Genomic DNA, 14,311 nt, shown 5'->3' with positions numbered 1-14,311 from the left:
GATGTAGGCCACCACAGTAACCATAATATGCCCATGGTGGGTTTCTTTTTTTGCAATGCTTCTTTCCCCTTTGGCATGAATAATTTTTTTCAATTTAATTAAAAAGAATTTAAACCCCAGGGTCTTTGGTATATTATAGGTCTAAGGAAGAACAAAATATAGAAAAATATTTTCTGTATTGTGGTTGAATAAAGTCATATTGCAAAAATCTGTTGATTAAAATTAGAGTGATGTTAGTGGAGGTGAGTTGTTCAGAAGATAGTTTATAGCTCCCTTCTCTTCCTGGGTTCCCCACAGTTTCCAGGAAATAGATCAAAGAAATACATCAGGTGAATTTTTTCAGTTAATTTGATATATTTTAACATTAATATATTTTAACATAATATTTAAACATTTCAGTTAATTTGATATATTTTAACAAATTAACATTCAGTTAATTTGATATATTTTAACATTAAAATTAACATTTTAACATTAACATAAATATTTTTTAACATATTTTTCAGTTAATTTGATATATTTTAACATTAATATTTAACATTTAACATTAATACAGTGTTTTTAAAGGACAATTATAATAGAGAATACTTTGGAGTTTCTTGTTTGTCCATTTTAATTATACAAGGAACTGAGATATTTAGTGGGTTTTTTTTTTCTAAAAAAAATCTGAGGCATTTAGTTCATTATAAGATTATTTTAAAATAAAAACTAAACATTGTATTCCTTTATTTAAATATTTTTAATGGGCTTTGCCTTTCTAGCTAGTACATAATTTGTTTTACATACTAACTGCCTGAATTTTGGAGGGGTTCCTTAAGTGTTTTACAACTGGATAGTAATGCATTTCCCTTTTTCTGTTTGCTCGTTTACCAGGGAAACCTCCTTTCCTTATAGGGATATCTTGACCCTGTTCCCCAGTGCCTCTGGCTCCAGTGCTCCTTGCCTAATGGCATGTTCACAAAGCAGGTGTTGCTGGAGTCGCTTTCTCACTGTATCTCTATCATGGGCAGGTGCTGACTTGTTTTCCCTGGAATTTTTGGCTTTAACCAGAACTTTATCATATAAAATCCTCCATGTTCCATCCCTTTCTCTTCTAATTCTCTGTAGTTCCTTGCCTAATTGAAGGTTTTGGTTGTTGGCATTATTGCTGACCTTGTTTTGAGCATTCCTCTTTAATTCAAGCATTTCTGTTACATAAATGATATTTCTAGTTTATGAAAGACGGTGTAACAGTTTAAAGCATTGTAGAAGTAACAAGATACAGTTTCTCGCCTAAGCTCTTTTTTATTTCCTTTTTCTGGATAATCTTATTTATTTCCATAGCCCAGTTTTATTTCTGAGTTCTAGACGTGTACCTGTTTACATAATACTTCAATTTAGAAGTCTATAGGGCATGTCCAACTTAACGTATCTAAAATAAAACTCTTCATTTTTCTCATGAAACCTTTTTCCTACATCCTACTCCCGTTTCGTCCCCATTCAGCAAATGGTAGCCTCCTTCACAAATTGCTCAGACCCAAATTTGGAGCCATGTCTGTGTCCTCTTTCTCACATAGCTCATCACACACAACCCATCAACACCATTTCTACCTTAGTCCAAGCTCGTACTTCACTGTGTCCATCTACTTCATCTGTTTGCTTCTACTTGTGCTCCTTTACAATTTACTTTTAACACAGTAGCCAAGGTGATCTTTTCAAAAAGTGAGATTGAACTGCTCCTTCAAACAAAACCGTGTAATGGCTCCCTACTACCCTTAGAATAAAAACCATAATTTTTATCATTACCTGTGAGGCCATATATGATTTCGCCCCTGTCTATTTCTTTGACTTATTTCCTAAAATTCTCCTCCTTTTGTGCTCAGCTGTAGCCTTGCTGGTCTCCTTGTTATTGTTCTTGAGAGAGAACAATTGTTGTTCCTGTTCCTTCTTGAAATACTCTTGCTGCAGAATATACTCCAGATTCCTGCTTCACTGTTGTGTTACTTTTCTAACCACTTTGATCTCAAATACTTGCCCCACACACCACACGCACTATTCCCTAACCTGCTTTAGTTCTGAGTCTATTACCACCTGAATCACTAGATTTCTTTATTTCCTTGTTTATTACAGCACTCCACACACCTCCCTAGAATGTAAGCTCAAAAGATCAGGGAGTTTTTAGATTCGTTTATGGGAATAGTAGCTCTTATACCAGGACATAGTAGCCACTAAGTATTTACGTGGCTGAATTAATTAACTACATGACCTTGGGCATTGATTCATCTTCCCAGACTTTGATTCCACGTATGTAAATAAAGGGATTGGACTGTAGGATATCTCTGAAGAAGAGTGCTTTAGACCAAAGGTAGTCAATTGAAGGCAACCCCAAAGTCATTCAGTTCAGGCCCCTTGCTTTACACGTGATTTGACAAAGGCCACTTTGTGTAAGCCAGTGCTCTTTCCACATCACACAGTGCGTCTAGTTCTTTGCTCAGTTCTGATGAAATCTCCCACTATACTTGTCTGATTACAACTCTACTAGTTTTAATTTTTACATTCTTGGCCTCTTCATCTTCATTAAATCTCATTACATAAATTTATGTAAGCCACGTCTTTATATTTGCAAATATATTTTCTTTAATCAGTCATTGTTTTCTCACTATTCATTGAATATAAACATGTATTTGAAGCATGTTTTCAACAGTCACAGTCTTCCCCTTACTTCCCACTACTTTTAGAGGAACTTACTGTTTTCTTTGTGAGTCAAAAAATGTGTATAATCATGGTTCACATGTACACTTTAATTGGTTCAGTAGATTTTTAAATCATGTAGAAGGAAAATAACTTTTGGAGCAAAATTTGATGGACATAATGAAAACTCATCTGTAATTCCCCTAGAAAAATTTTCAAGATTATTAAGGTCAAAGGCTATTAGGATAAACCTTAGAATTCACATATTCCAACCCCTTAATTTTCACAGGGGGGAATTTAAGTGTATAGCAGCGTAGGAAACACAGGGATAAACAAAGATGAACAGTTTCTAATTTCAGGACTTCATAGGGCCTTTCCTGTGCATATGAATCTCCAAGGAGGGATTATAAAGTCCAAATTGTATTTACCGCAGGATATCTTACTACCTTTTAGTGACTTTTGGGACAACGGGTCCTTGTTCCACATGCTTGAGCATTTACTAGGTGTCAAGCACAGTTCTAAGCACTTTATATGTTTCAATTCATTTGATACGCTACTTGTATTTGTTCTTTCTTAATATTGTGTGAAAATCTGCCTTCAAGAAGTAATGTGCCATAACAAAATGTAAAGAAGCCACAAGTTGATATGTGTGTGTAAATGCAGAACATAAGTCATGGGCATTGATTTAGTTATAATTCATCATGTTTTCTATCTAATTGATCATTTATTTATATAACTTGCTTTAGATACTTATACTCACTATATACTATATATTAAATATCAATATAATTTTTGATAATTTCCTAGAGCAGTTCACTTGTAGAACATATACTATTACATACCATAATCTATTTACATAGTATTGTGTGAGCTTTTGGCATTCCATTAATATGGTTAAAGTTTTTCTGAAAATTTTAAGATTATTTATTTATTTATTTTTTAGAGAGAGGAGAAGGGAGGGAGAAATAGAGGGAGAGAATCATCAATGTGTGGTTGCCTCTCATACACCCCCAACTGGGGTCCTGGCCTGCAACCCAGACATGTGACCTGACTGGGAATCGAACCGGTGACCCTTCACAGGCTGGCACTGTATCCACTGAGCTGCACTAGGGTTAAATATGTTTTCTAAATGTTGTACATGTAGTAGTTTTCTCCATTTTTAAATATTCCTGAATATCAGGAAAAATTACTGTAAAACATGCTTGGAGGGCCCTGGCTGGTGAGGCTTAGTGGATTGAGTGTAAGCCTGCAAAACAAAGGGTCTCGGTTCAATTCCCAGTCGAGGCACATACCTGGGTTTCAGGTCAGGTTACTCCCACCCCCACTAGGGTGTGCACAAGAGGCAACCACACATTGTCTTTCCCTCTCTCTAAAAATAAATAAATTAACCCCATGCTGGGAGGAAAAACATACCTCTCCATCAATATAACCACTATTTATATATTTTATATAGCTACTCTTTGAAAATACGCCCCCACCTCTGCCTCTAGCCAGTGAACCATACTTCTCGCTCTTGTGTACTTCCTTTCTTTGAATTGGGCTGGCTCCGTGACTTCTTTTAATTAGTACAGTGAGCAGAAGGGATTCCGCATGGACCCCAAGGCTAAGTCTTAGGAAGTCTTGAAGCTCTTGCCAAGTTTTCTTAAAATGCTTGTTCTGGGGGAAGCCAGCCTCTAGTAAGAAGTCAGACTGCTCTGAAACTACAAAATGTGTGGAATCCCAAGCTAGTCAGCTGCATATATATGGACAGCTGCATGAAAGTGAGGGAGGGAGGGAGGTTGGGTGAGGGAGAAGAACCTCAGCCAGCTCCCACCTTTTCCAGCAGTCCTAGCTGAGATATCAGACATTTGAGTGAAGAAGTCATCTTAAACATCTCTGCAGGGCCGTCTTTCAGCTAATTCTAGCCGCAGCTGTCATCTGACTGTAGTTACATTGAGAACCCAACTCAGTCACGCAGCTGAGCCCAGTTGACTCACAGAACTGTCAGAGATAATAATAAATTCTTATTTTAAGCCATTAAGTTTTGGTGTGGTTTCTTGCAGAGCAGTAGAGAACCAGAATAGTGCTTATGCATATGCAAGCAAGTATAGCCCTTTTCCCTCTTTTTTATTCAAGTGATAGTTACTATGCACACTTCACCTTTTTTTGTCATTTAACAATATATCTTGGTGATCAATATCTAAATAGAAAAGGCTTCCTCAGTATTTTTATGACATACTATGTCACTGACTGGATAAACCACATTGTTTATAATATTTTACTATTGCAAACAATCTTTGCACATACATCACTTCACATTTATTTGAATATATATCCAGCATAAATTTTAAAGTAATTGCTTGATAAAATGGTATAATTTTATTGAGATGTAAGTGACATATAGCATTAATTTTGCAAAGGGCAGACTTCTGATAAATATTGCCAAATCGTCTTATAGAGGTGGTATGAATTTTTCATTTGTAATATACAAGTGTATTTCCCCACATACTCGATTATACAGTGTGCTATCAGCCTTTTGGATCTAGGCTAAAAAATAAACTATATAATTATAATTTTTTAAGAACAGGTTGAGTTCATATTTGTATTTTCTGTAACTATCCATAGGTTTTACCTATTTTTCTTTAGGTTGTGGATCTTTTTTTCTTATTTGTAGTTCTTAACAAAATTACCTCTTTCTCTGCTATAATATTTGCAATGATTTTATGTCTTTTCTTATTGTCTTTTGGATGTTATAGAAGTTACAGCCATGTAAAATGTTGGAGTTTTACTTATGTATCTTCACTTTTGTGATAGATTTATTTATCCTTACTTTCATGGCTTTTAGATTTCATGTCATAGGTAGTTACTCTCTATTTGAGAGTAAAGCTTTCATCTTGAACTTTATGGCTTCTTTCTGTTTTTTTATTTTTTTATATTTGAATTTTTATCTAGTAGGACTTTGTCTTGGTATGAGATATGGTATGCAATCACTAGGTTTATATTTTTTCCAGGTTTTTACTGTGTTGGTAATATGAATTGAAAGGAGAAATATTAGTGCCACTTGGGGAGAAATGTGACCAAAGAAATCTGAAATATATATTAAATCCCTTTCCCCCCTTTTTGTTCATTTTCTGTGCTAAACTTCTAAGTGTCATGATTGAAAAACAAATTTTATGCTCTTATTTATTTCTAGGATGAGAGGAGGATAACATTTTTGCTTTCTTATATAACTTTGAAAATGTACAGCATGAAATTCCTTAAAAATAAAATTGTTACCTTGGAAGAGGAATTTTTTTAAAGATTTTATTTATTTTTAGATGGAGGGGAGGAGAAGGAGAAAAAGAGGAAGAGAAACATCAATGTGTAGTTGCCTCGCATACCCCCTACTGGGTACCTGGCCCGCATCCCAGGCATGTGCCCTGTCTGGGAATCAAACCAGCAACCCTTTGGTTTGAAGGCCAGTGCTCAATCCATAGCCACACCAGCGAGAGCAAATATTTTTTTTCTAGATGTCTATCTAGAATCCATTTATTGAATAATTCACCTTTTTTTGAATGGTTTAAAATATCACATATATTAAATACTAAAACTATGTCCCAGTATTACAGTTTTATTATATGATACATTTCTATTAATGATACATTTATTAATGATACATTTCTTTTCTCTTTCAGCATTTTACTGTTTAGTTTTGCTTGTCTTTTGTTTTTCTATATGAACTTTAGAATTATCTTACTTAATTCCTAGATAACTTTGTTGTATTTTTATTGAAATTGTGCTAAATTTAATGACTAAATAAAGGAGAATTTACATTTTTATGATAGTGATATTTCTAGCCAAGGACATGTTTTATAAGCATTTTAAAGCTGTTTCTAATACACCACTTATTTTTCTTATAAAATTTATTCCTAGGTGTGTTATCCTTTTTATTACTATGAAGTATTTGTTTTCCAGTGCTGCCAAAACAGTACCATAGGCTGGGTGGCTTAAACAACAGTTACGATGATTGGGAAGTCCAAGATCGAGGTGCCAACATGGTTGCTTTCTTCTGAGGCCTCTCTCCTTGGCTTGTGGATGGCCACCCACCCTCTTGTTTTTTCACATAGTTTTTACTGTGCTTCCATCTCTGATGCCTGTGTGTCCATATTTCCCCTTCTAATAAGGACATCAGGCAGATTGGTTTAAGACCCACCTATATGATTTCATTTAACCTTAATTACCTCTCAAAAAAGTTCCATCTCCAAATAAGTCACATTCTGTGGTACTGGGAGTTAGACTTCAACATATGAATTTTAATGGGGCGCAGTTCAGCCCCTAAGAATGGCAAATGAAGAACTTTCTTTTACCTAGTAACTGTTATTTGTATACCTGAAAGTTTTGTTTTGCACCTAGCCACCTTGCTTTTGATTTACAATAGTTTTTACTTTATTTCTTAAAATTATTCATTAATACTTATTTTCTCTGCTTTATAGTTTTCATACCTTTTTTGTCTAATTGGAGTTAGAACTGTTGATACAAGGTTAATAGTAGTAGATGTTCCCATTAAACATGGTGTAGCTTTTTGAATGACGTAAATTTATTTTCTCTCTTAAAGGGCTTTTTATCATCTATTTTAATTTTGTTACAATTTTTAATAAATGGGTACTTAACTATAATTTTTTAAAAGCAAGAATGGACAGTTTTATCAAGTACCTTTTTTGGCATACATGAAAATGATTACCATATTTTGCCATGTATAATGCACATTTTTTTGCCCAAATTTTTGAAGGAAAAATAAGGATGTGCATTATACATGGGTAGTACCTGAAATACCTTGTATCTTTTCTTGTATTTTGTAATTATTTGTTACATAAAATTTCTTGTATCATAAGATGTTCAAAAATAAATGCTAAGATTTTATTATAATACAGAAAAAGAATTCTAATATTAATTAATTAATTTAAAAATTTAAACAATAGATTTTTTTTCTGAAAGTTCGGGCCAGACAACATGGGTGCGCATTATACATGGCAAAATATGGTGTGTGTGTATGTATTGAATTTTAAATCAATTTCCTAATATTGAACCATCCTTGCTTTTCTATATTTGGTTATGACATATTCTTTGAATTTGCTGTTGGATTCTGTTTATATAACAATTCAGAAATTAGACATCTACAGATTTTACTGTTTTATTGAGTATGTTGAGTTAGGTACAGTTTTATGCTTGCTTCTGGGGTCTTTGTATCTGTTTGCTTATCATATCTGCGTGCGTGTGCACATGGGCTCTTTTCTTCCCTTTGTTGTTTCCATCAGACTAGAGAATGGTTACTTACTATTTTTTCAAATGACCAACTTTGGGTTTATTAATTAGTTATTTTTGCCTTCTAATTAATTTCTTTTATCTTTATTAATGCTTTAAATTTCTTTTCCTTAGGTTTGCTTTATTGACAGAGAATACAATTACCAGTAATAGTCCTGATTAGTCTCTAGTCTATTCACTTGATTTATGGTGTCTTGTTCTGCAGAAGTTTTAAGTTTTTTCTTTTTATACCTTCTTTGATTCATATTAATCTTTTTAAAAAGGCCTTTTGTACCCCCCAGTATAAAATATGTTCTTTATGGTTATCATAATTTTATGATATATATTTAACTTTCTAGAATTTATTTTTCTTTATTATGTGAGATAGTGTATAAATTATTTTATTTCCTGGTGGATTGCCTACCATCCCAACATTTATTAAACAATCTATATTTTCCTCATTTATTTCAAATACTTATATACTTAACTTTTCACTCTTTGTGAAAAATTCTGTTTTTCTTTTCAGATTATATCAAGTTTATAAGATTATTTTTTAGTATAGTTTAATTGACATCTTTAAAACATTAAGTCTTTACATGTAGAAATATGGAATATTTCTTCATTTACTTCAGTTTTTCCATGTTCTTCAATAGGCTTCAATATCATCTTTTTTGTTTCTTATTAGGCTTATTTTTAGATGTCTTACAGTTTTCGTCGAGATTGTAAATTAAATTGTTTTCATTATTTTTTTACCTGGTCATTGATAATATATAAGAAAATTTTGATTTTTTTAGTATTAATCTTGTCCAACTTAGTTACTGAGTCCTTTGTTTCTGGTTTTGTTTTGTTTTAATTCTCTCGGATTTTTCTGGAAAGTCTTATTGTCTCTTTGTTCCCAGTTTGCGCACTGGGTTTTTAAGTTTTCCTTCTGGTAGGGTGTCTTACTGACGTAACTAGGATGTCCAGAAAGGCAGCAGCATTCTTTATGGCTCCAGGGGACAGAGCTAGCACAGGTGCGCGAGACAGAGCTGTTCGAATGTGGAAGGAAAGTTGACGTGACAATCTGTTAAGGTCAGATAAAATACAATCTAAGTACAATCTGAAATACAATCTAAAGTAAAACAAGCAGTTAGAATATTGTTGAAATTATATAACACCTCACATAGGCTGAAAAGTAAAAACTGATAGGATTAGAAAGAAAACTGATGAGTTCACAGTTATGTGAGAGATTTTAGCACACCTCTTAAAATGGATAGATAAACAGAAAGTTAAGAATATAGGAAAGATTTGAACAACACAACTAATGAAGTTGATCTAATACATATAGAAAATTTTGTACTCAGCAGATAGAGAATATGTGTTAAGTTTGAGCACACAAGGAATACTTAGAAACATTGTGTCCTAAATCACAAAAGAAATCTCCAAAAGTTAAGGCAACCAGAATCTGTAGACCAGATTCTCTGACCACAATTAAACTTGAAACCAGCAATAGAAAGAAATTTTTGAAAAACTCATCTGATTAGAAACTAGAAAATGCACTTACAATAACTCATAGGTGAAACAGGAAGCTTGAAAAGAACCAGCAGAGTAAAGATGAAGTAGGGAGATTGTAGAGCATATTAAAAATAACAATTTTTATATTGTGATGACCAATGATAGGACTAGCAGAATTAGCCAGTGTAGATGTTACTTGAGCCTCTGTTTCTTTTCATGGTTTATTTAGACATTAATAATGTTTTTCTTTAGAAGATAGCCAATGTGAGCTAATAAGAAAAATACAGGACTCAGAATATAAATTCTAACTTTATGGTCAAATTTTCAGGAGTTTATCTTTTCATATAACCAGAAAACTAAGTATAGAATTATATAATGAAAACAATAAATTTGTAGAATTATTTTACTCTTTTTATTTAAAAAACTTCATAATGGCCTTTAATAGATAGTTCTTTTTATATATTTAAGATATTTTTCTTTCCCTTTCTGTAGGTCACTCAGATGAGTCGTCCAGACCTGATTCTCTTTCTGATGAAATACCTAATGGCTCTCATTGTTGGTATTCCCTCAATTTTTTGGGTTGGAAGCAAAAAGACGTGCTTTGAGTGGGCCAGTTTTTTTCATGGTCGTAGGAAAAAAGAGTAAGTTGAAGTAAATTATCACAGTGTTCACAAACTTCACATTCACATGGATATTTTGTTGCTTATATTAAAATAATTTGGATTAGGAAGAAGTATTTCAAGATTATAACTGCCACTGCCATCAGTTAAGATTGACACAGTAGCATGTCTTAATTAAAAGCTAAAAATATGGGCACTCATTGGTGTGGCTCAGTCGATTGGGCGTCATCCTGTAAAGTAGAAGTTCTCTGGTTCAATACCCAGTCAGGGCAGATGCCTGGGTTGCAGGTTCAGTCCCCAGGACTGGTGTGCATATGAGAGGCAACTGAATTACGTTTCTCTCTCACCTTGGTGTTTCCCTCTCTTTCACCCGCCCTTTCCCTCTCTCTAAAAAATAAATAAACTTTTTAAAAATTACAAATTAAATTAAAAGCTAAAAACTTGGCCCTAATGGTTAGCTCAGTTGGTTAGAGCATCATCCTGATACACCATGGTTGCAGGTTTGATCTCTGGTCAGGGCACATAAAAGAAGCAACCAGTGAATACATTAAAAAATGGAGCAACAAACTGATGTTTTTCTCTTCCTTTCTCTATTTCAAATCAATTTCTTTTAAAAGCTGAAAACTTATTCTGAGAAGATGGCCAAGTAGAATCGATGGCCAAATATGATCTCTTACTAATTCAGAATATTTGAGAAAAGACCAATCTTTAGTTTTAAAAATTCAAATTATAATTTTTATCAATATTAAAACAAATTAATGGTTTTGTGTATTCTTATTTTATCCTCTTAGTTTCTCTGTGAGGGTTGGTGTGCATTATTACCTCTGTTACCAATAAGAACACAGACACAGGTTCAGTGCCTTGGCCACTCATACAATTAGGCTACTATTTCCAGTTATTCGTTGTTCTTCCTAGTACACCATAAATGATTTAAAGAGATTGCGTATTATTACATTCTGAGGTAGTACCCATTAAAGCCAAAGTAGGAAAAATGATATCTTTAGATAACATGAAATGTTTTAAGAAAATACTTCAATTCATAGTTGTCCCTACTGCATATTAGAGTATTAAGGTAAATATAAGATCAAAGCAGTCTTTTGAGGGTATATTTAAGGAATATTTAACTTTTTGAACCCTTAGTTCATAAAATAAGACTCTTCAGTATTCACAAAGTAACAATTACTTCAAACTTTTTACTCAGTATAAATCTTATATGAATACTATATCTGAATTTTAAGTTAGTAGAATCCATATGGGGTCCATGGAAAATGGAATTTGGGGGCTAACCTGTAAAAATCTTGTAACATTGTGTTTAAAATGAGCCTTGTATGGGTTAGTGTACTTATATTACCTATACAACTTACAGTGCCTCAATAACAAAAATCTGTATTTTCTAAAATATTAGTAATTAGCAGTTTCTACTAACCAGTTTAGATTGAAATAAAATCACATTTTAAAAATATATATTTCTTATATCTAAGACTACTACTAGTGATATCAGAAAATGTATATATCCTTTAAATATAGTTTCAAAGGGAAGAGAGGGAAGGATTCATTCAGCAACTACAAATATGTATTTTTAGGCATTCATTCATCCTTTAAGAAGTCTTTATTGAATGTTTACTGTGTGCTATGAACTATTTTGGGATGCCAGGGATTCAACAGACAAAACAGGCCAAGTCCCTGCTTTTATGGAATTTTCCTCCTTGTAGGACTTACTGTGATTTATCTGTATATTTGTTGGAGTTTTAAAATATTTATTTGTTTGTTCATTTGTTTAATACTCACCTGAGGACATGCTCATTATTTTAGGGAGAGGGGGAGGGTGGGAGAAGGAGGACGAAAGAAACATCAGTGTGAGAGAGAAACATCAATTGGTTGCCTCTTGTACACACCCTGACCAGGGACTGAACTCAAAACCTAGACGTGTGCCCTGACTGGGAATCAAACCTATGACCTTTCAGTTTATGGGACCATGCTCCAACCAACTGATCCACACTGGCCAGGGCATAGCTGTCCTAAATACATTATATGAAGAGCAATTAACTTCAAGAATGCCCTAGCTGGCATGGCTCAGTGCGTTGAGGACCATTCCACAAAGCCCAAGGTCGCTGGTTTGATTCCTGGTCAGGGCACACGCCCAGGCTGCGGGCCTCTTTCCCAGTTGGAGTATGTGTGGGAGGCAACCAATGGATGTTTCTCTCTCTTTTCCCCTCTCTCTAAAATAAATAATTTAATTAAAATATATATAAATTTCAAGAATAATGTGTGTCACAAAAGTATTATTTGTTAGTCTATAGGAATGTTAATGTGTACCTTAAACTTAGTATTTTGTTGTCTAGGATAGTGAATGAGAGCCGACAGGTACTCCAAGAACCTGATTTTGCTCAGTCCCTCCTGAGGGATCCAAACACTCCCATTATACGAAAATCGAGGGGAACTTCCACTCAAGGAACATCCACCCATGCTTCTTCCACTCAGCTGGCTCTGGTGGATGACCAGAGGAGCAAAGCAGGGAGTGTCCACAGCAAAGTGAGCAGCTACCACGGCAGCCTCCACAGATCCCGTGATGGCAGGTGAGTTTTCTTGGTAGCTTAGTTTATTTCGTATGCTGAATAGAGTTACACAGCTTAAGGAAGAGTAGCCAGTTCTGAAATAGAAGTTGAACATTATTAATTTGTTTGAACTTTGCCAGGAACAGTTGTCTTAGATTATGGTCCAATTTAAAACCAGTCAAAGGAGTTTAGAGTTTAGAGTTTAGACTGATGTAGTAAAAAATGTGGAGTCTTTGAAGGGTACTGAGCCAGGGAGAAGGAAGGAAGGAAGTGGTTATTTTAGAAGAGTAAGCAAACAATTATGGAATACTTACTGTATCAGTCAGTGTTCTTAGAACTACAAAGATGATTTAGACATAATCTTTGTTTTCAACAAGCTCACAGTCTATTAAGAAAGATAATGTAGTCGCTAATAGTGTTGTGGTTAAAAACATGGGATCCGAAATAATACGCTTCAGTTTCCTCATCTGTAAAATGGAATACTAATAATAGCTGCCCCTTTGGGTATGTTGTAAAAAATAAATGAGATAATTGCTTAGAACAGTGCCTGTCTCAGTAAGTTCCTGATATTAACTTCTTGTTATTATTGTAAGTGAATAATTACAGTAAAATATAAGTATAATGGTACAGTTGGACCTTTGTATCTGTGGGTTTTGCACTTATGGATTCAACCAAATGTGGATCAGAAATATTTGGGGGGAAATGTTACTTTGTTTCCATGTGTATTGGCCTACTGTGGTTGGGTCTGTCCTGAAGATGGGAGTACAGACTTTTCCTTTTGTCATCATTCCCTAAACAGTACAGTAGAACCACTATTTACATCGTATTTACATTTTATTAGGTGTTATAAGTAATCTAGAGATGATTGAAAGTATATAGGAAAGTAGGCTGGGTGGTGGTGATTGATGGGGCCTTCAGTGGCAGACTCCCTCCCACCCTAGTCTTGACTTGTCAGGTATGTAGGAGGTATAAAGTGTATAGGTTATATGCAAATAAACCCTTTTATATAAAGGACTTGAGCCTCCATGGATTTTTAGTGTTTGTGACGGTCTTAGAACTAATCCTGGGTGCAGAGGTTGGCAAACTTTTTCTGTAAAGAGCCATATAGTAAACATTTTCAACTTCATGGGTCAGATGGTCTCTGTTGCAACTATTCATTTGTGCTATTGTAGCATGAAAGCAACCATAGACAATATGTAGTCAAAATGGAAATGGCTATATTCCAATGAAACTTTACTACAAAAATAGGAAGGGCATGAGGTGAGAGAAAGCTTCAGAGAGAGAATGAGAAGGGGATCAGTTTCCTTGTAAATTTGATAGTGGGGACACTGGATTAGAAACTTCTTAGGAGCTTTCCAATAACTCAGAGAGATGATGAAGGTTAATGGGACGTATTGGCAGCGAGATGAGAGGAAGAACTGATCTGAAAAGTATTCAGAAAGAAGAAATGAAAAGATAGGAATTGGTGATGGATTAGTCGCAACTAGAAAGAAGGATTGTGTCAAAGATTCTTTTTTAACAATTTCTAGTTGGGAAACTGAAAGAATGAAAATTCTGATTCCTAAAATGGAAAACATTCTGTGTTGGCTTTAAACCATCTGTTTGTTCAGCTGTCTGGTTTTTCCGTCTCATCCCAGCCTTTCTCTCCGTCTTCTCTATCCTAGTGTAGGATATAATTCCTTCCCTTGCTTTCTTTTTAGAGCATCTCAGAAG

The 14,311-nt window shown here is 34.2% G+C and overlaps 1 protein-coding gene across 2 annotated transcripts in view; it reads left to right on the top strand.

Annotated features, from left to right (window-relative positions):
• Positions 1–14,311, top strand: part of FZD3 (frizzled class receptor 3) — a 69,413-nt gene that overhangs the window by 47,314 nt on the left and 7,788 nt on the right. For both annotated transcript variants that reach the window (XM_037042210.1, XM_037042212.1), the window contains 2 exons: positions 9,916–10,064; positions 12,386–12,619. In XM_037042210.1, the coding sequence (XP_036898105.1) occupies positions 9,916–10,064; positions 12,386–12,619 (383 nt within the window). The remainder of the gene's footprint in view (positions 1–9,915; positions 10,065–12,385; positions 12,620–14,311) is intronic.

This window comes from Sturnira hondurensis, unplaced genomic scaffold (genome assembly GCF_014824575.4).
Source record: "Sturnira hondurensis isolate 20B ecotype Veracruz unplaced genomic scaffold, ASM1482457v3 Scaffold0003693, whole genome shotgun sequence".
Classification (NCBI taxonomy): domain Eukaryota; kingdom Metazoa; phylum Chordata; class Mammalia; order Chiroptera; family Phyllostomidae; genus Sturnira; species Sturnira hondurensis.
The sequence above is the reverse complement of the archived record's forward strand: the minus strand, read 5'-3'. Positions and strand labels throughout refer to the sequence as shown.